Raw genomic sequence first — 21,161 nt, 5'->3', positions numbered from 1 at the left:
CCACGTGACTAAAATAGTCGGGTTATTTGTGTCGAACCAAACAGTTTCGGGGGTTTGTCTTCTGTTTTATGTTATTTTCAAGTTAAATTATGTTGTACTGTGAACAATAGTGGGTGTGAAATGACCTTGAATGCCATGCGTGTTTTACAAGACCAAATTTAAGCTCAACTTGTTGCAGCGATAACTGTCTTATTTAAGACGAGAAAATGCCCACTGAGTTTTTTTTTCTTTTTTCTTTTTTTGGCTTAGATGGGTGAACGAGCCGTGCGGACTCACAAGAGGTCCTACCACAAGTAATTACGCAAATTATAATTTTACGGATTTGATTTTTATTACACGATGCTATTCCTTCACCGTGGAAGTCAATCGTTAACATTTGTTAAGTACGTATTTCATTAGAAAAATTGGTACCCGCCTGCGGGAATCGAACACCGTTGCATCGCTAGATACGAATGCACCGGACGTCTTATCCTTTAGGCCACGACGACTAAACAGGACTTACAGTTTCACGCCAGATCTTCTCAGTCGGTCGCGATTTCCATTCGGTAGTCTACGATGCACTGCTCTTGCTAGGTCTAGTGTTAGCAAATTCTCCGGGCTGAGCCCGTATAGCCCGTCGAGGTTACTAGTATAGGTAGGTGAAAAAAAAAACGAGTTGAGTTTGAATAATATCATCGAAATTTGTACCTCATGTTTCAAGGTGAAATTCACACTGTCTCATCTTTGGACTAGGATAATAGCTTATGTGTTCCTGATGGGTCCTGAGCTTGGCATGTAGAACTAAAAAAATCTAAGTTTAAAGAAAAATTTCTCATTTTTTGACTTGACTCTCTCTTTATGTTCCCCTGGTCTGAAACATTAGTAGGATGCGTTTGAACCCACACGTGTTAGTACACTTAATATTTAATTATTTTTTTATTGCTTAGATTTGTGAATGAGCTCACAGCCCACCTGGTGTTAAGTGGTTACTGGAGTCCATAGACATCCACAACGTAAATGCGCCACCCACCTTGAGATATAAGTTCTTAGGTCTCAAGTAAGTCACAACGGCTGCCCCACCCTTCAAACCGAAACACATTACTGCTTCACGGCAGAAATAGGCAGGCTGGTGGTACCCACCCGCGCGGACTCACAAGAGGTCCTACCACAAGTAAAAATGGTAAATGGACCCGCTAGGTAATTCATATCTCGTTTTCTCAGTCGCATGCCCATTACATTACAAACATACACACATCATTAATAACATTTATATTTGAAACCTACCGAATTTACCTACAGACATTTTTCAAAATATTAATAGTTGAAAAAACTGCCATCTATTTTTGTATATAAGAACTATTTAGTCATTTCAAGTATCATGGTTATTATGCCATCTATCGATGCACACGAGAACTATGTGTCGCTCTTGTGCCTTCTCAAATTTACGTGAGCCATGTTTTAGTAAAAAAGTACGTAAATATTTGTTAGATGTCGCTATTAGTAACAAAATTAAAAACAAAAAAATATATTTGTTAAAAAGCATGTAGGTACATGTTTTACCCAACAAGAATATTATAACTAATAATAATATTATCTCTATATATAAAAATGAATTGCTGTTCGTTAGTCTCGCTAAAACGCGAGAACGGCTGAACCGATTTGGCTAATTTTGATCTTGAATTATTTGTGGAAGTCCAGAGGTTTAAAAGGTAGATAAATATGAAAATGCTCGGAATTAAATAAAAATAACAATTTTGTTTTTCTTTTGATGTGTCCCTCGTCGGACGGATTCCTTTTGTTTGTTTTAAGTTTATTCTATACAAAAGTTTAGATCTTTTATTTATCGATTGAGGCACTACGAAGTCTGCCGGGTCAGCTAGTATATTTTTTTAATTTGCATAAAAAACCCATTAAATCGGTAAAAAAAGCATTACACACACTGTCATGTATTTGACACACACGCATATAATAATAATATATACTATTTATAACGGAACGTAATTTCCGAACGTGCGATACCGCCCCCGCCGCCGCCTTACCGCCCGCTGAGACAGAGCTCTCTGAGCGCGAAAACACACGCCCTCAGCGCGCGCGACGACGACCAGTAAGATATTGCGAGTCTTAGTGTAACTGTACGATTCTCAACTCATTTTGTATTTTATGTTAGTCATTGTCGCTTTTATATTAAAACCTCATACCAAATCAGTGTAAACATTATTTCTATATCATCTTCGCCAACAGCCCGGAACAACGAACTCACGAAAATTCACAAAAGTCCCGCCAGTCGGACTTGTAGTGTTAAAAATGGCGCCCGAACGTTTAGCTGTGAAGTGATATTTATAAGAAATTATTGTGCCTGCATGAACGATTTGTGTTTTCCTGACTTTACCGACTAAACCGTCGTCAAATAATGCCGCCAAAGAAGATGCCGAATTCCGAGGAGCGCGACGCGAGAGCCGCGTCGCCGCCCCACGCGCCGTCGAGTGACGCGCCGCCCGCCAGTGTTTGCTTCCGCCCGGAAGACATCACCATGCTGATCGACACCCTTCAACGAACGCAGCTAGACGCGTTCCGGGAGCTGTTAGATAGCGTCAGGCAGTCGGCGACTCCTACATTCGACCATCGGCCCGCCAACAACTTCAGCCGCTGCAAATCTGTATTCAGCGGACGCGCAGACGAGTCAGTAGAAGGTTTTATCGACGCAATAGAATCGTACAGAGACGCCGCCAATGTTCCCGATGACGTAGCCGTAAAAGGCATCTCCATGTTGCTTACACACACCGCCGCTACCTGGTGGCAGGGTATCAAGCATCAAGTTTCTACATGGGAAGACGTCATCTCAAATCTACGAAGTGCTTTTGGTGATCGCCGCCCACCCCACAGAATTTATGTCGACCTATTCGCAGACGGCCAGCAGCCTATGGAGAAAACCGACCTGTTTGTCGCCAGGGCTCGAGCACTCCTCGCGAAGCTACCTCGAGGCGACTTATGTGAAAAAGTGGAGCTCGATATGATATACGGATTACTGCATCATAAAATTCGTAAACGCCTTCGTAGAGAGGAAATCACCAGTTTCAATGTTCTCCTGCAAAAAGCACGAAGTATTGAGGATTCTACGAAAGAAGCGCATACTTCAAACGCCGTCGCCGAGACATCAAAGGGTGCCGCCGCCGCCGCCCGCGCTCGACTCGAGCCGCCGCGGCCTGCAACGCAGCGTGTACCTACGGCCGCTGTAGAAGTTTCCCCGCGCCAACGTTCGTCAGGCGATAACGCCGATGCCACTCCGACCGCCGAAAAACCCGAGAAACGTCGATACTGTGTTTATTGTAAAAGTTACGGTCATACGCGTGATCAGTGTCGTAAATTGTTATTAAAACAAACCGCGAATGACAGTAACGATAACGTAGTTAGTAAATTAAATAATATTAAATGTTACGGTTGCGGCGCGAGCGGAGTCATACGTTCTAATTGTTCCAAATGTAGTTCAAATTTTAGCGCGGTCGATTTTATTCAAATACCGCGAACGCGATCGCGAAGTACAACGACCGCTGAGACATCAGCTGTTGGTAAGCCGTCCGCCCAGGTGAGTAATTTGGCAAGTTTACCTATGGTTTTTACTGGGGCTGTACCTGACTTGTTTTTATCCAGTAGTGTTCATACCGAGCGCCCAAATTATGTTAATTCATCGCTACACACTGCTCAGATAAGTTTGGTATCATGTAATAATGTAAGTACACCCCCCGTAAATAATAATTTTGCCCGTAAATGTAATGTAAACTCGTCCCATAAACGTGTTGATAAACAAATTGTTTCAAATTTGCCGCGTTCCGATGATACGCCTTTGTTTACATACTTATCTCGTCCTGTTAAGCAGGGGGAGTGTTTTAACCGCACTCATGTACCTAGCGAATTGAAATCAGTATCTCCTAGGGAATTTTGTGTTAATCAGTGCGTCGTAAATAATAGACATAAATGGAAAACGAAACGTTCTCGTCAGTGTCCATCACGTGGTCCGTTACCAACTAGGGCGACCATGATTTTTTCAGGACAAAACCAGAAATTCGATAATAAAAGTAGGGTGACCAAAATTTTTTCAGGACACAACCTGGAAAGTTGTGCACCGGTTAAAGGGACCACAAATTTTAATTGTGATAGTTTTGTCACCTTTTCGTCTGTAACTTCTTCGCAAAATGGCAACGCGCGACGACCTATTTTAGGTATAGAGATTTTAGGAATCCGAGGTAGGGCTTTAATCGACACCGCAGCCAAGCGAACTGTTGCCGGTTCTTCACTCTACGCCCTATTGCAACAGCATAATCAACCTTTTGTGCGTAATTCTATGCGTGTTAAGCTCGCCGATGGTTCAATGCTAACACGACAAATGCTGACAACGACACTTGACGTGAAGTTATTACCGTATAAGATAATTCCCATAGAATTCGTCGTATTCCCGGACGCCCAGGATAATGACACATTATTGGGTGTAGACTTTTTAGTAGCAGCTGGTTTAGCCATCGACTTCCATACTTCGACATGGCGCTATCATGGTTCTGAACGAGTTTTTCCATTGGAGTTCGAGTACCCCAGTGACCTCACGCCTTGTTCTGCTGCTGATTTCTTAAGAGAAGACGAGGGAACTATGCTGTGTCCTCCAGAGCGTTAACCGCCTAGCTTCTCTTCTGCAGTGCAACGAGGATGTCTTCAGACCAGGGGGAGCCCCAATGCCTTACGCTGAACATTATCAGGATGATAGGAAGTAGCAAACCGACAAAATTCAGTTATCTGGTCCCAGTTACCAAGTAGGTGATCTAGTCCTTCTCTCTACGCACTTGTTAAGTGATGCCGCCAAAGGTAGAACGAAGAAGTTCATGCCTAAGCGTGACGGACCCTACCAGATTAGTAATATCGTTAGTCCTACTACCTATGAGGTTACTGATTTGAATTCGCAGGTTTTAGGGAAATTTCATGCTTCTCATTTGAAGCCGTATCATAATCAAACCGGTCAGGTCTCAGCTCCAGTACAGCCTCGACGCCTGCGTGGACGGCCCCGTCTTGTTGTTTCTGCCGAGCCACTAACGAGGCGTTCTAGTGACTCGGAGGGGGAGGATATAACGGAACGTAATTTCCGAACGTGCGATACCGCCCCCGCCGCCGCCTTACCGCCCGCTGAGACAGAGCTCTCTGAGCGCGAAAAGACACGCCCTCAGCGCGCGCGACGACGACCAGTAAAATACTGCGAGTCTTAGTTTAACTGTACGATTCTCAACTCATTTTGTATTTTATGTTAGTCATTGTGTCGCTTTTATATTAAAACCTCATACCAAATCAGCGTAAACATTATTTCTATATCATCTTCGCCAACAGCCCGGAACAACGAACTCACGAAAACTCACAAAAGCCCGCCAGTCGGACTTGTAGTGTTAAATATTTTATTTATTCTTAAAGTCTGTGGTCAAATTGAGAATAGATTAATATTGTGTGTCTTTAATATTTATTATTTGTCTAAAGTGTAGTCTTGGTGAAATCTATGATTATATAAGTATAATAGTTTTTGACAATAGAACCATAATAATGTTGAAACTTATAATTTCAATTAATTACAGTCGATTTTCGACTACTGGGGGACTGCTAGTATTACTAGATGTGCCCCGTGGCTTCCCTGACGTTCTATCTGTTATTCAAAAGGAATGAAATACATTTCCGTCTTTCGGGATAAAGAATTGCTTGTGTCACTATCTGATTCATAGCTATCAGACAATTTTAAAATCGATTAGTACGTCACGAATCAGCGAATTGACTGTCATATTGGTTTTTGCAGAAATTCCCGGCGTAGCGCGGGTTGTGTCATTTAACATGTTGACAGATTATTGTGTGTCAATGCTATAAACTGTGTAAATAATTTTACCTAAATTGGTTTAACTATTTTTTTAGTTTTTAAATAAAAAGCATACAAACCTTCAAATCGATAACATTAGTAAGACGAAGATTTCTTAAAATAATTTTAATAATGTAGATGTTTAAAATCTATTGTGTGTACGTTTTAAATGTACTAAGATCCTCCTCACGTCTTTTTCCTCATTACTTAGGGTCGTGACTCCCCCGCTGCATCAGTTTTTTCCGTACGATTTCCTTCCATCTGCTGCGATCCTTAGCTTCATGAAGGGCATTGTGGAAGTTGATGTTCAGAGAAGATCGTATTTGGTCCGACCATCTTGTGGGACTGCGTCCTCTGGGACGTTTGCCATCTACCTTTCCTATCACCATCAGCTGTTCTAGATTGTGACCCTCTTTACGAGCAATATGTTCGAAGAATTCCACCACCCAGAAGTACTAAAAAATCAACTATTCAGACTATAAGAATACCTAATTTGTTCTCGGATCGTTAAAAGAAAGATGTTAGAAAGAGAAATTTTAATTAACATCTAAAGCTTACGATAATTCTACGAAAAAGCCCCTTTAGGTTTTTAATTACATAAGAAATGTTTTAGAACAGAGACCGATTGAGCTTTACTCTAATCAGATCACAACCGCCCAATGAACGCGGCACCGAGATGGTGCTTTTAAAATTTTGAAAAATATCTACGAATGATGTGATTATGTCCTTATTTTTTTGAGGTCCTTCCTACTGAACCAAGGGTCCTGATTCGAATCTCAATCGAAATCTGGCGCTAATGAACGCAGCACGTAGCGACATGTAAAAAAACTAATACTATGCATGAACGACAGAAGTAGCAATGGTAACAAAACAATTACTAATCTTCATTGTCTAAATAACTGTTTTTTTTTTGTTCTAGAACAAAAGTCCAAGAAGTTTCCCGTGTTGGTGTTTATACACGGTGACTCATTCGAGTGGAGCTCTGGGAATCCTTACGACGGAAGAATCTTATCCTCGTATGGGAACATCATGTTCGTAACAGTCAATTACCGACTCGGGATTTTAGGTGATTACGAATTTCTAATGATTCTTACCTTCTATTGCGGTTTTGTGTTCATATTATACAACTGTTTTTTTTTATTGCATCGATGGGCGGACGAGCTCACAGGTCACCTGATGTTAAGTGGTTACCGGAGCCCATAGACATGAACACGTAAATGCCGCCACTCACCTTGAGATATGAGTTGTAAGGTCTCAGTATAGTTCCAACGGCTGCCCTGCCCTGCAAACCGAAACGCATTAGTGCTTCACGGCTGAAATAGGCTGATTTCTAAAGAAAGAAAGGACTTGTAGTCAAGTGAGCAAGGACGACTCAATCAAAATTTGAGTTCAAACGACTCCTGGTAGCTGTCGGGAAATTCTGTTCAAGGAAATTCATATCGGAGCCAGTGAACGCAAATTTGGGACATTGAACACTGATGCCAGAAAGCCTGTAGCTTGCGAAATAAGCTAATATAAAAGCTTGCTGTAATCTTTAATAAGCAAATTATCAAAATTATAATTAATCATAGTTTAAAAAGCTAGGCGCAGTGGTCATAGTTTAGTAATGATAAAAAAATGCTTTTCAATATATTCCGAAATATGTATTTTGGTCATTAAAGATATTCAAGATTTACTGGTGGTAGGACCTCTTGTGAGTCCGCACGGGTAGGTACCAACCACCGCCCTGCCTATTTCTGCCGTGAAGCAGTAATGCGTTTCAGCTTGAAGGGCGGGGCATCCGTTGTAACTATATTGCGACCTTAGAACTTATATCTCAAGGTGAGTGGCGTATTTACGTTGTAGATGTCTATGGGTTCCAGTAACCACTTAACACCAGGTGGACTGCGAGCTCGTCCACCCATCTAAGGAATAATATCTGATAGGGTTCATGAAGCCAAGTCTGACGGAGCACGTGTACGGCAACAACGGTCTTCTGGATCAGTTGGCAGCGTTGCAGTGGATCAAGGATAACATTGAGGACTTGAACGGGGATCCGAACGCCGTGACCTTGATGGGGCACGGCACAGGAGCGGCTTCCGTCAACTATTTAATGCTCTCGCCGATATCAAACGGTCAGTTGGTGAATATCATTGAAGTTTTTAATACGCTTTTATTAGCTTCAGACGTATGTATGTAACAGAATCTTCGAACATGATTCTGACCCCCTTCAAAACGTCGGATTAACTCGAAATTTTGTATACTTATTAAGGACCGATGACAAATATTTAAAAAAAATGAAAAAATTGAAATTCAAGTATAAAAAAAAAAAAAAAAAAATAGTTTAAAAAAAAAAAAAAAGACGCTTTTATAGAAAATCCAACTAAAAATAGAAAATAAATTTTAATAAATTTGAATTAAAAATAGTGTAAGAAAAAATGATTTTATTGTAAAAAAAGCGGGGGTGCATGGTATCAGTAGTTTAAATGTTTTATGAACAGAAGTGAGTAGAAGGGTTATTTTGATAATATCCTGAAAAGAACCCCACGCTTTTTTACAATAAATTTTTTTTTTGATTACACTATTTTTAATTCAAATTTATTAAAATTTATTTTCTATTTTTAGTTGGATTTTCTATATAAATACGAAAATGAATGCCGGTCACCGTTCTCGTCGAACCCGTCGCTTGCGACGAAGGGCTCGACGAGCGAATTAACCCACAGACACAGCCCACTGAGTTTCTCGCCGGATCTTCTCAGTGGGTCGCGTTTCCGACCCGGTGGTAGATTCTGCGAAGCACTGCACTTGCTAGGGTCAGTGTTAGCATTTCTGCGGTTTGAGCCCCGTGAGCTCACCTACACAAGCTAGGGTAAGCTGAAATAGCCTCTCAAGGCTATCAGCATAGGTAGGAAAAAAAAAACCATCACGTCTGAAACAGCTAAGAGCGGTTGTGGTCCAATATTTCGACGAAACGATATTATTAATTTTAGGACTATTCCACCGGGCGATACTGATGTCAGGATCCGCCCTGTCAGACTGGGCTATGACGAGAGACCCGACTCAATACACCCTGCAGGTAGCCCAGAGCCTGGGTTGCAGCCCAAATTCGAAGAATTTGATGAACTGTATGCAGAAGAAGCCGTGAGTCTAATCCGCCTAACTAAATGTACATTAGCGTATATGATAAGCAGTTACAGGAGCTTATGCCGCCACGCGCCTTGGTCGAAGTTTTATTGTATTAGAATAAGAGCTACCCCAGAAAATCGGAACACATAATTGGATCGTGGCAGTAATAGGGATGGCACTAACACCAAGAGTATAAAAAGGTTACGATGTCGATTGAATATCTCTGGTATTCGATGGTTTTAGGGTCCATAGTCATGATATTAATGCTCGGTTTGATACGTATTTATCAGTAAATACAAGCATTTCATACAGAAGTCGTAGTGGCCTAAAGGATATGACGCCTGGTGCATTTATGTCAAGCGATGCGACTGTGCCAGTGTTCAAATCCCGCAAGGAGGTACCAACTTTTCTCTAGAAATACGTACTAAAACGTTTTTGGTTTAAGCACGTGCTTACGAACGATATACACGATGAAAGTATAATACACGTCTATGTAATTACAGGCAATAGGGTATAATTCCCTTTGGAGTACTTAAGGCCATCTTTATTCCTTAAATCAAAATTTTCTATTTCATGGCAAAAACAAATTGAAAGCTGCTTCCGAATACAGTTTGATACAGCATGGTAACCTGTCACCAATAAAATCAAAAACTATTTCCTACGATCTGTACGATGATGGCGTCAGAAAACCTCCTATCGCTTAGATCTAGGTGAAATACCAGCTGTTAATAAAAAAAAAACAATTTACAGGCTATCAGAGATCAAGAAGGTGCAGATATTATCCAGAGAGTTTGAGACTCCGTTAGGTCCTGCAGTGGCCGGGTCGTTTGTACCGAGTGAGCCAGCGCAGACAATGGAAGCATTCCCAAATCTACTGAGCAAGTAGGTCACTTAAAGTTCACATTAACATAAATTATGTACCTATATACCGATACCGTATTAAAATTATTTAAAATTCATTTTAGTCTATAACATTTTTTTCGGAAACACAGAATCTCTGAAGTTCGTAAGTGAACATAAGAGAAGATTATTCGATTTAAAGTATTCTTATTAAAGGAATTTTATTGCATAGATGACTGGACGAGCTCACAACTCACCCGCTGTTAAGTGCTTACCGGAGCCCATAGATATCTACAACGTAAATGCGCCACCCACCTTGAGATATGAGTTTTAAGGTCTCAGTATAGTTACAACGGCTGCTCCACCCTTCAAACCGAAACGCATTACTGCTTCACAGCAGAAAATAGGCAGGGTCGTGGTACCTACCCGTGCGGACTTATAAGAAGTCCTACCATCAGTAATTACGCAAATTATGATTTTGTAGGTCTTATTACACGACGTTATTCCTTCACCGTGGAAGTCAATCGTGAACATTTGTTAAGTACGTATTTCATTACAAAAATTGGTACCCGCCTGCGGGATTCGAACACCGGTGCATCGCTCAACACAATTGCACCGGACGTCTTATCCTTTAGGCCACAACGACTTCAAATTAAATTATATACGAAATAAATTTTGTGGTTGCGGTGAAATCGCAATACTCTGATACATTTATTCAAGTTTCATTTTTAATTAAAACGAAAAAAAAAAAAATCCAATCTCAGGTATCAATTACTGAGCGGAGTCACAGAATTGGAGAGCTATCACGATTTCGGGGTCATCGAACTGGATCACGGAATACTCGAGAATCAAAGGGACGATTTCATTAAAAAATACGCCAAGATCATCTTCGAAGGCGCCGAAAACGAAGCACTGAAAGAAATAATAAAAGAGTGAGTGGATTTTCTATTCGACATCTACAAAACTATACATTTTTTGAAGTGAAAACTTCTTTAGAATCGTGATTTCAAACCGGATCCAACGGAAAAAGCGACAGTAGAAAGAGAGGGACACATACATTTATAAGATTTAACGTGGGAGAAAATGAGATAGGAAGCATTACAGTTTTTTTAATACAGCGCCATCTATGAGGTGGTTTATTAATAATGTTTATGAAATCTATTGTTATAATTGAAGTGAAAACTTCTTTAGAATCGTTGTGATTTCAAACCGGATGCAACGGAAAAAACGACAGGTAAGAGACACAAATACAAAAATGTGTAGGATGAAGCCAGCAAAAAATGAGACAGAAATATACATACTATTTAATACAGCGCCATCTGTGAGATTTTTTAATACTAACGTGTGTATGGAAGCTCTTGTAGTGAATTTTAATTTAGGATTATACGTGAAATTAAAATATCAATTCACAGAGGGCGCTACCTTACAATTATTTACTAATGACAAAATTTTACATATACTTAAGACGTTTAGGATAATTGTATTTTAATTTTGGAAGGTTTCACTTCTACCACATGTGAATTGCACACATGTAATTTTTATTGCTTAGATGGGTGGACGAGCTCACAGCCCACCTGATGTAAAGTGGTTACTGGAGCCCATAGACATTCACAACGTCAATGCGCCACCCACCTTGAGATATAAGTTCTAAGGTCTCAAGTTTAGTAACAATGCCGTAATGTAGTAGTGGGTTTATAGACGTTCCTTATATCAGGGTCGTATTTAATTTATGATCTATGGATTGAAACCACTTAACACCAGGTAAACGATAAAAAACAATTAGTCGCCAGACAGACACACTCAAACAGTCGAAGTTTGAGCAAAATATCACTAGGTACCTTAGATTTGCACTAGGAAGAATGAAAACCACCTGGAAAATAATGTGTCCTCAAAACCGATCTTAATGCTGAAACTTCGATCTTATGCCTCAATGTGGGCACAAGCAATCAGCTTGTGATGTTCGCGGACACCTTATTCCTACTTCCTTCTTGTTATGAGATCTAGCTGACTACGAACTCTTAAAATTTTTATTTTTTTTTTATATAGATGCACAAAACAAATTACAACCATAGAGTTACAACATATAAGTTTAAATATTTAACATAACAATCTGGATTGCAATTCAAAACAGCTGCATGCATAAAAAAATTAACAGATGCCTAAATGCCTTGTGTGTATAATATATATACATGTATATACAAACACACATACGCTCACACACACACACAACCGCACACACTCACACTCACACACATTTGTAAGTTACTATCTAATTACTGGTGGTAGGACCTCTTGCGAGTCCGCGCGGGTAGGTACCACCGCCCTGCCTATTTCTGCCGTGAAGCAGTAATGTCATAGTCATAGTAAATAGTCATAGTCATACACAAAACTAGTTGTACAGGCCCTTGCAACGTTTTGCACTATACGTTTCTCTCAAGGACGGAGGACAGGCTCAGGCATGCGACTTATTAATCTATATCTATACTAATACACAGGCGGCACTGAAAATTTCGGGAATTAACGAAGTGACACAACATTACCATTTTAAAATGTATTTATTGCTTTTCGAAGTATTCTCCGCGAAATTTGACACATTTTTCCATACGATGGAACCAATCATTGAAGCAACCATTCCATTCGGAAGTTGGGGTCTCCAAAATGGCCGTTTTGTAGGCGTCCACAGCTTCTTCAGGTGATGAAAATCTGTCCACGCAATTTATTCTTTATTTTAGGGAAAGTATAGAAATCATTAGGGCTTAGGTCGGGGCTGTACGGTGGATGGTCTAATAATTCTATGTTTTCTTGCTCTAAAAACTCTTTTGTTCTGTGCGCGGTGTGAGAACTCGCATTGTCGTGATGGAGGATGATGCGGCGGTTGCAGTTCTCTTTACGGAGTTCAGAAACGACCTGTGGCAAACAAATGCTAGCATACCATTCTGCATTAACCGTTCTTTGTCCCTCAAGAGGAATAGTCGTAACATGGCCGGTTTTGGAGACAAACGTGGCCACCATTTTTTTTGCAACACTCCGTGAACGAACAATTTTTGATGGTTTTAACTCATTTTCGAACACGTAAACTCGTGACTGGTTTTTTGTTTCGGGTTCGTACGCGTATATCCAGGATTCGTCACCTGATACAATGTTGTATAAAGCATTTGAGGATCCTGCGTGGAATCTTTCGAGAGTTCTGACGCACCAAGTAACGCGAGCCGCTTTTTGCTCTTCACAGAGCGAATGCGGTATCCATCGGGAAAAGAACTTTTTTACACCTAATTATTCAAGCAAGATTATTTGTATTTGACTCATGCCAATGTCTAAAGTTGCCTGAATTTCGCGGTATGTCACATGTCGATCTTCCTCAATCAGCTTACGCACAGCATCAACGTTTTCTTGGGTGACTGCAGTTTTTGGACGACCTTGACGGGGATCATCACTGAGCTTGACACGGCCACGTTGAAACTCAGCAAACCAGCGATAAATTGTGGTTTTGGATGGGGCTTCATTACCAAATGCAGAAATCATCCGGTCAACACACTGTTTTTGTGTTAAACCACTTCGAAAGTCATAATAAATCATCGCTCTTGAATTTTCTCGAGTCAATTCCATTTTCTCAACGACTAAACAAGTTTGACTAAACCTCGTGACAAGACCGAGAATCTTTTTTAAATAAATAAATAAATGGTATTCGATTTTTAAAACCAAGGAGTTTTCAATTAAAAAGATTTTAATATGACAGGAACAGTGGAAATATTCCATTCCCGATACTTTTAGTGCAGCCCTCGTATTAAAAGCAACAGTGGTTTTTACGGATGTTCCGTTATAACTACTGAACCATGCATCCGATTGACTTAAAACTTGGTATCCACGTAGAAAATACATGTACTTAATGGATAGGCTAATATTTATATGAGTATTGGACTCCCTACACGAGTTGCGGGGGCGTTAATGATGAGAATCTTTATGGGGGTGAGAAATAATAATGTTAATTTTAAATGCCCAGCGAAGCGGACGGGTACAGCTAGTAACTTCTACGATTACATGGGCAGGTACGCGCCATCGAAACTAAACCCTGAAAGTTGGAGCGTGGAGAGCAACAGAGATTTAATACTGGATCTTCTCAGCGACGCGAGGACTTTATCGCCGGCGATACGCTTCGCCAACTACCACTCCGCCGCGAACCGGCAGTCTTACTTCTATGTGTTCGGACATAATTCTGTGAGCACGGAATATGCGCAGGTCAGTTTTGTCTAATTACAAATTGAATGATATCTTCTACCGGAACATAGCTCGGATGATTAGCGACTCTGAGTATTGTGACGTATAAGATAATGTAGTGTCGGATAGTTTATTTTATGCTTAGATGGGTGGACGAGCTCACAACCCACTTGGTGTTAAGTGTTTACTGGAGCCCGTAGACATCTAGAACGTTACAACGGCTGCCCCACCCTTCAAGCCGAACGCATTACTGCTTCCCGGCAGAAATAAGCAGGGCGGTGGTACCTACCCGCGCGGACTCACAAGAGGTCCTACCACCAGTAATTACGCAAATTATAATTTTGCGGGTTTGATTTTCGAAGCAACAAACCGTGGGAAGCGACCAAACTTTAAATAAACCATAAGCTTATAGTAATAAGACTTATAATTCTCTAGTTGAACAAAAGTGTGCATGGACAAGAAATTCCGTACGTACTCGGGGTGCCTTTGGGAGGTGCTAACACTCACTTCGACGATAAATACACGCTGCAAGAGAAACTTCTAAGCGAAGTCATCATGAGACTCTGGACGAACTTCGTCAAGAATGGGTAAACTTTTATTATTACTCTAAATAAGCGTTGCATAGTCCCAATAATGCACGACAGGTTAAGTTTATTTATTTATTTCTTATTGCCTTGATGGGTAGACGAGCTCACAGCCCTACTGGTGTTAAGTGGTTACTGGAGCCCATAGACATCTACAACATAAATGCGCCACTCACCTTGAGATATAAGTTCTAAGGTCTCAGTATAGTTACAACGGCTGCCCCACCCTTGTTACCGAAACGCATTACTGCTTTACGGCAGAAATAGGCAGAGTGGTGGTACCTACCCGCGCGGACTCACAAGAGGTCCTACCACCAGTAATTACGCAAATCATAATTTTGCGGGTTTGATTTTTATTACACGATGTTATTCCTTCACCGTGGACGTCAATCGTGAACATTTGTTGAGTACGTATTTCATTAGAAAAATTGATACCCACCTCAGATTCGAACACCGGTGCATCGTTCAACACGAATGCACCGGACGTCTTATCCTTTATGCCACGACGACTTCAAGTGAGAGTTATTTCAACAAATTCGCCCGCTTATTGACTTTCAATTTGCGTGGTGTGGATGATGTCATTTCACAATAAATAGGCCTTAAGGGTACTAAATTAAAGGACAAGTATGAGCGAGAGTGAAAGGAATTCTAGGAGGCAGAACCTAGCCAAATAGAGGTTATGACTGTTACCTATCAAAAATCATAGACCTTAAAAGCGTTTTATTGTAGAACTATCTTTGAATACCTTTTGTTTCAGTTCACCAAACACTCAAAGCGTCAATAAATACTACACTTTAGATGCAAACCAACAGTATCATTACAACGTTGACTGGCCAGAGTATGTTCTTCCTCATCAACCTTATCTTAAGCTTGGTAAGTGAAAATAAATATTCAATTAGCGTCTTTCTTGAAATCGCAATTGAATTGGTCTACGGCTTAACCGATGTTTCAAACAATAATAAAATAATCTGCTTCCTGCTCATATAAGATGCTCCAGCAAAGCCATCGTATTAATTTGAATATCAACAATAACCAATAGAACTTAAATTAAGAGTTTTTTGTTTTATCTATTGAACTCAAAGTATAAAATGGTTTTGTGGCTTACTATTCGCCGGCGTATTTGTGGCCGATATTCTGCACATTTCGGTCACAAAACAATGATGTGTTCTAGTTAAAGTTAATAGTGGTTTTGTGTTGACCAGACCCTTGAGATTTCAACATTAGGATTCAATGTGAGCAAGTGTAACCACTTATCATAAAATCGCTCATTGATTATTTGTGCAATAAACGAAAAACCAAATCGTAAATAAATCAACCTGAATGTAATTCAAAATAAAAATAGGCAGCGGCTTGGCTCTGCCCCTGGCATTGCTAAAGTCCATGGGCGACGGTAACCACTCACCATCAGGTGGGCCGTATGCTTGTCTGCCTACAAGGACAATAATAAAAAAAGAAGATCACAAAAACTACTCTTAAAAATAAAAATATATTTACAGATATTCCGCCGTCAATAAGTAGTCTCTACCGCTCTAATTACACTAGTTTCTGGATTGAGACGCTACCGAAAATGATGAGCAAATTCATGATAGATCCATTATTTCAATACACTCCGAGCAGTACACCTAAGACCAAACCATCCCAGAAAACGATCGGTAAGTAATAAATTATGTTTGGAAAATTAAATGGGTCAAGATCACAAGTAAAATAGCTCAAATTTATATTATCAATGTCACTACATTATATAGATAAAAAAAAGAAATTAATATTTCTTGGTTTTTGCAGATCCAATCAGAAAAATTTGGTCACCGCATGTCATCAGCTCACCCTCACATTTCTCATCGACGAACTACGGGAGAGTCAGGCCGTATTACGAGCCCGATACGCGTCCTGATCCGGACACGATATACCGAGAGATCCAGTCAATTAATACCCCATCCCGACCGGTCCCACACGGCTTAATGGAAAAAGCCACGGGACATTCGACAACCGCAAAACCACAGCCCACTATTCCAGTTAAAACATCAAGCGCTACCGTAACACTGATTGTATCGCTCGGCGTATTATTTTTAGCTGTAAACGTAGCTATATTCTCGATATTGTACTTCAAGAAGCGTAAACTTCGCATACGAGAGCAAACACTTCACAATTCGCGCCAGTCTAGAGCCGAAGTCGGTGAAGTGGATGTAATAGGGCAGAAGAGCTCGAAAGACGATAAAAGCGCTTTGAAAACACTCAAAAATGGCTGCAGCGTTATTAAAACAATGAGTCTGAATAAAATGAAGGGTAGTAAGAAGGTAAAGAAAAAGTCTGATCCCTGTAAGTCGCCTAAGTCGGATGATTCCGGTGGATTTAGGGAGCGATTTCAACTGAGGAGACATTTATCGACAAGTACTCTTGACGCTCACACCAAGGTTCGCGACTGGATCACAAACGATGTACTGCACAGATGCTCGCCGGCCATACTAAGAAAGAGCAACTCAGATTTAAACGCCGATAAACATATGAACGTAACAAAGCCCTTTACTAGATCAGAAGAAATACTTTCTAATGCGAAAAAAAAGAAAGATTCATTGAAATCTGGTGATTTAAATTCAAAAAAACCTGCCTCCAAAAACCATAGCAGCAAAACACCTACCTCAGAAAAGACAACTTCAACATCAGCTCTCGAATCTCACTCATCAATAGCAAGCCACAAGCAATCGCTAAATAGCTGGAAACAAACAAGTAAATCAAACGATTCAATTAAAAGTAAGGGTACTGAAAGCATTAAATCCAAGAAAGTTTCAGTAGCAATTGACGCAACACCGTCAGCACGTACAAATTCAATTCTAAATCAGGAGCCAATAGAAGTATCAAAGTCATTCGATCAAGGTGAAAAAATACATTCCAATAGTAAAAATCAATTACAGAGGTCTAAAACCGAAAGTGATTTCAAGGCTGATTTCGTATCAAGTAAACATAATGAAAGTGATACTAAAACGTACACCAATGTCGTTACACTGTCGCTGGGGAAAGACAAGCCTTTGATGGTATCACATAAACATTCCACGTCGGATCCAGTGAGTGATATTAACTATGAACAGATATTCAGAGATAAAATGGAAGCTGGTGCCCCTATTATTGATATCCTCCCTCCTGTGACATTTAGAAATGACGTGAATGTCACATCACGGGACGACAGTTCAAAAACGCATACAATGACTCCAGAAGAAGCACTGCTGACGATCAAAAGAAGAAATTATCCAAAAGTACTACCAGACTTGCCGAAAATGCAAAAAAGATTATCATTACAACCAAACTCTTTGCAGACTTTTAGAAGTTTTTGTAGTAGTACCGAAAGTCAGCCTGATCGACAAAAAATACCACCACAACCGCCGCCGAGAACTACTACTCTTGAAAAGAGAATGGCGTATGCCAATGTAAAACCCTTATCATCCTTCGGAGTATCGAATGATCGTATGCAAGATTTCTCATTTTCTAGTAATTATGAAAATATAGATACATTGACACCGTCAACTAGCATTTTGCAATCATTAAAAAACTCTTTTGAAAGAAGTATGATTGTTGAAAAACCTGAACCTGCTTTAATAACGCCGACCAAAGAGAGAATGTACCCAAAAGTGATCATTGCATCAAGCGACATCGCATCAGAGCCAAAGATATTGATAAAACCATCACCGAGCCAACAAGAAATATCGGCTAATGTACCAAGAGTGCGGTTACCCGATGATTTTCACTCTCAAACTACAGGATCTATCACATCATTTTCATCATTCTGTTCGGACGATGGTGATGAAATAGAAGATTTTGATGACATCGCTGAAGATAAACTCATACAAGAACTAGTTGGTGGAGTTGAATCTCCGACTAACATGGAGGATGTTTTAGATTCAAAAGGACCAGATAATTTATTTGAAAAGAAACTAGAAATCGTACCTGTCAGGATCAATCCTGGTAACTTAAGTCCTAGGAATAAAGACGATTATATTTGTATAACTGATTTACATCTACCGGATGTGAGTAACTTAGAAAAAACAGCCCAAATCAAACCGAATTTCGGTCTCAACAAACTCCAGCATAGGACAGACAGTATCAACCGGCCTCCAGAAAAATCGGTAAGGCTACGACAAAGAATAGGAAGCAAATCTTCAATATTGAATCGAAGCTTAAAGTGTAAAAGTGGTGAGAAGAAAAGCGATAGTAGTAAATTAGAACATTCGAATTCAGGGTCCTCCAATGACACGGAAACTAGTACAGGCACGGTGAAGAAGGTAGAGGTTAAGAAATAAATTGTATAGTCAAAATTTTATCATATTTCATGACGACATAGTCTTCTAGACCGACTAAGGCACATTTATTATAGAGAACGAAAATTACTGAAAAACCTAAGTTTGGAAAACTTTGAGGCATTATACTAAGGCTACAGAATTAGCTGTTAGAAAAATGTTTTTGTATTGTTAAATCATTATTTAGTGGTAGCTCCTTGCAGTTATCAAGGCCTTTAGCGTTAAGTAGTAGTACAGTGATTGGCTAGAGTCCTACGGAGAAGACTTTACTAATAATGCGCTCATACAGTTTATTGTTAGTAAAGTCGTGGTCGTACTGTAACATGCTTCCATAGTTTATCATTTACGGTACGCTTAGATAATTGTAAGCTCCATTATAAAGCTGAAAGACGACTGAGCAACATTGCTTATTATAATTAAAATATGAGAAAATTAACATCATTGATTCCATCAGTATTATTGTAAAAACTTACTTGATAATAAAACATGAATAATACATTGTAGAATTCAATAGAACGTAATTAGCTCATGCATGAATAATTAATGAATTTCTAATTATCTTTGGATAATTTTTTGTCATACAAATTATATATTTTGTAACGTACCAAATGTTTATTCATGTCAGTCAAAGAAAATGTACTTGAAACTATATACGAGTATAAGATCTCTATATTAATTAGTAATTAATAAGTAATTTCGTATGTATTGTCCTGTTATAAATGAGTCTGGTATAAAATGTTATTTTTAAGTGGAACAGCAATTCGTAGTAAGAGAAAACTTTCCCTTCAAATCTTGCAAAGATTTTCTCCTGATTTTTTAGCGTTCATGCGTTCCAAGTCCGAGATTCGTCGAATACAATGCTAAATACGTAGTGAAGGCAGACTTTATTAGTGTTTTTGATTAAAGAGAAATAAAAATCATTACTGTTGAATAAAATTTTATTTGAATACGATAGTCTTAAAATCATTTAAATATTTAATTGTACCAAAGGAATAGAAAATGAATAAACCAAATTGCATTTAGAAAAATATACAATTTACAAACTGATTTCTCGTTTCATTTATTTATTAATAGCATTTTGTAACAATATCTCACTGCGCCTATATTATGTTGTAGTTAAAAATATTCATGAATATTGACGTACACACTGTGTCGAATATATTTTTTCTTCGAAATTAAGTCATTAATTTTCAAATCAGATAATCGACTAAACTGTTTCATTTAATTAAATCAATACGCTTTAAAGCCAATTACGAAATGTACATCGCCAAAGACAACTGAGTCAAAACATATAGTCTCTTCCCCGAAATATTCTAAGACAATTCAAACTTTGCTAAGTCCTCGCTTGAAGGGAACCTTATAATAAAACTCGGTCGGTATTAAGCGATCTCTCTTTACATCTCAAATCTCTTATTGTCTCCAAAAGTGTTACTTTCGAAGTGTTTCGTCTTATTCCTTGAATTCTTCGTGGCTTAATTTACAGATGGGCGTGGATTTTGTGGATACCACAGAAGTGAATGTAGGGACTTTTTCGAACTGGTTAACTTTCTATCGAAGTTACTTTTAAAGATCAGAGTTATTTTAAAAGTTACTAGGAACTAATAAATTGGAATACGGCCGAAACTGTGTGGCTCTGGTCCTTCTCTATTAATCATATTCCGATAAATCAAAAGGACACACTGAAGATTAGCTTAGATTAAAACTGCTACACCGCCTCAACTTATTGTAGTTATATTCTACATTTTTTCTAAAGCTCTTTCAGCTGTAGTGCATTCCAGGCATAAAACTATTAAAACCTAACCGGTGAGACCAATGTTCTTAATAGAACTCTCTTTTGGATCGAAGACACATCCTTGATTTAGTGGTCCTGTATAGACTTGTTCACGGAGAGCTTGATGTCCTATGTCTTCCATTTCTTCTGTATTGCTTTCTACCATTAGTGTAGACAACGATGATAGCCTTGCCGTAAACTACTTAATCCTAAGTCATCTTAGAGTTTGTCTGTCCACGCCAGCTAATAAAATAATACTATCAACGCTATACAATACTTTACTGGTGGCAGGACCTCTTGTGAGTCTGCACGGGTAGGTACCACCACCCTGCCTATTTCTGCCGTGAAGCAGTAATGCGTTTCGGTTTGAAGGGTGGGGCAGCCGTTGTAACTATACTGAAACCTCAGAACTTATATCTCAGGATGGATGGCGCATTTTCGTTGTAGATGTCTATGGGCTCCAATAACCACTTAACACCAGGGGGGCTGTGAGATCGTCCACCCAT

The 21,161-nt window shown here is 39.5% G+C and overlaps 1 protein-coding gene across 5 annotated transcripts in view; it reads left to right on the top strand.

Annotated features, from left to right (window-relative positions):
* LOC101739297 (uncharacterized) overlaps nucleotides 1–19,931 on the top strand; it is a 33,314-nt gene extending 13,383 nt beyond the window's left edge. For 4 of the 5 annotated variants that reach the window (XM_012688919.4, XM_021346836.3, XM_021346838.3 and 1 more), the window contains 10 exons: nucleotides 6,774–6,920; nucleotides 7,780–7,968; nucleotides 8,824–8,974; nucleotides 9,710–9,841; nucleotides 10,564–10,731; nucleotides 13,846–14,035; nucleotides 14,450–14,601; nucleotides 15,356–15,471; nucleotides 16,095–16,250; nucleotides 16,381–19,931. In XM_012688919.4, coding sequence (XP_012544373.3) covers nucleotides 6,774–6,920; nucleotides 7,780–7,968; nucleotides 8,824–8,974; nucleotides 9,710–9,841; nucleotides 10,564–10,731; nucleotides 13,846–14,035; nucleotides 14,450–14,601; nucleotides 15,356–15,471; nucleotides 16,095–16,250; nucleotides 16,381–18,887 — 3,908 coding nt within the window. In that variant the 3' untranslated portion in view covers nucleotides 18,888–19,931. Of the gene's footprint in view, nucleotides 1–5,408; nucleotides 5,954–6,773; nucleotides 6,921–7,779; nucleotides 7,969–8,823; nucleotides 8,975–9,709; nucleotides 9,842–10,563; nucleotides 10,732–13,845; nucleotides 14,036–14,449; nucleotides 14,602–15,355; nucleotides 15,472–16,094; nucleotides 16,251–16,380 lie in introns of those variants that run through there. The other variant, XM_062672796.1, reaches the window with a different exon arrangement.
* The last annotated feature ends 1,230 nt before the right edge of the window (nucleotides 19,932–21,161 follow it).

The sequence above is a fragment of the Bombyx mori genome, chromosome 15 (genome assembly GCF_030269925.1).
Source record: "Bombyx mori chromosome 15, ASM3026992v2".
In the NCBI taxonomy this organism is placed as follows: Eukaryota; Metazoa; Arthropoda; class Insecta; order Lepidoptera; family Bombycidae; genus Bombyx; species Bombyx mori.
Note: the sequence above shows the minus strand (reverse complement) of the source record. Positions and strands in the feature narration are given on the sequence as shown.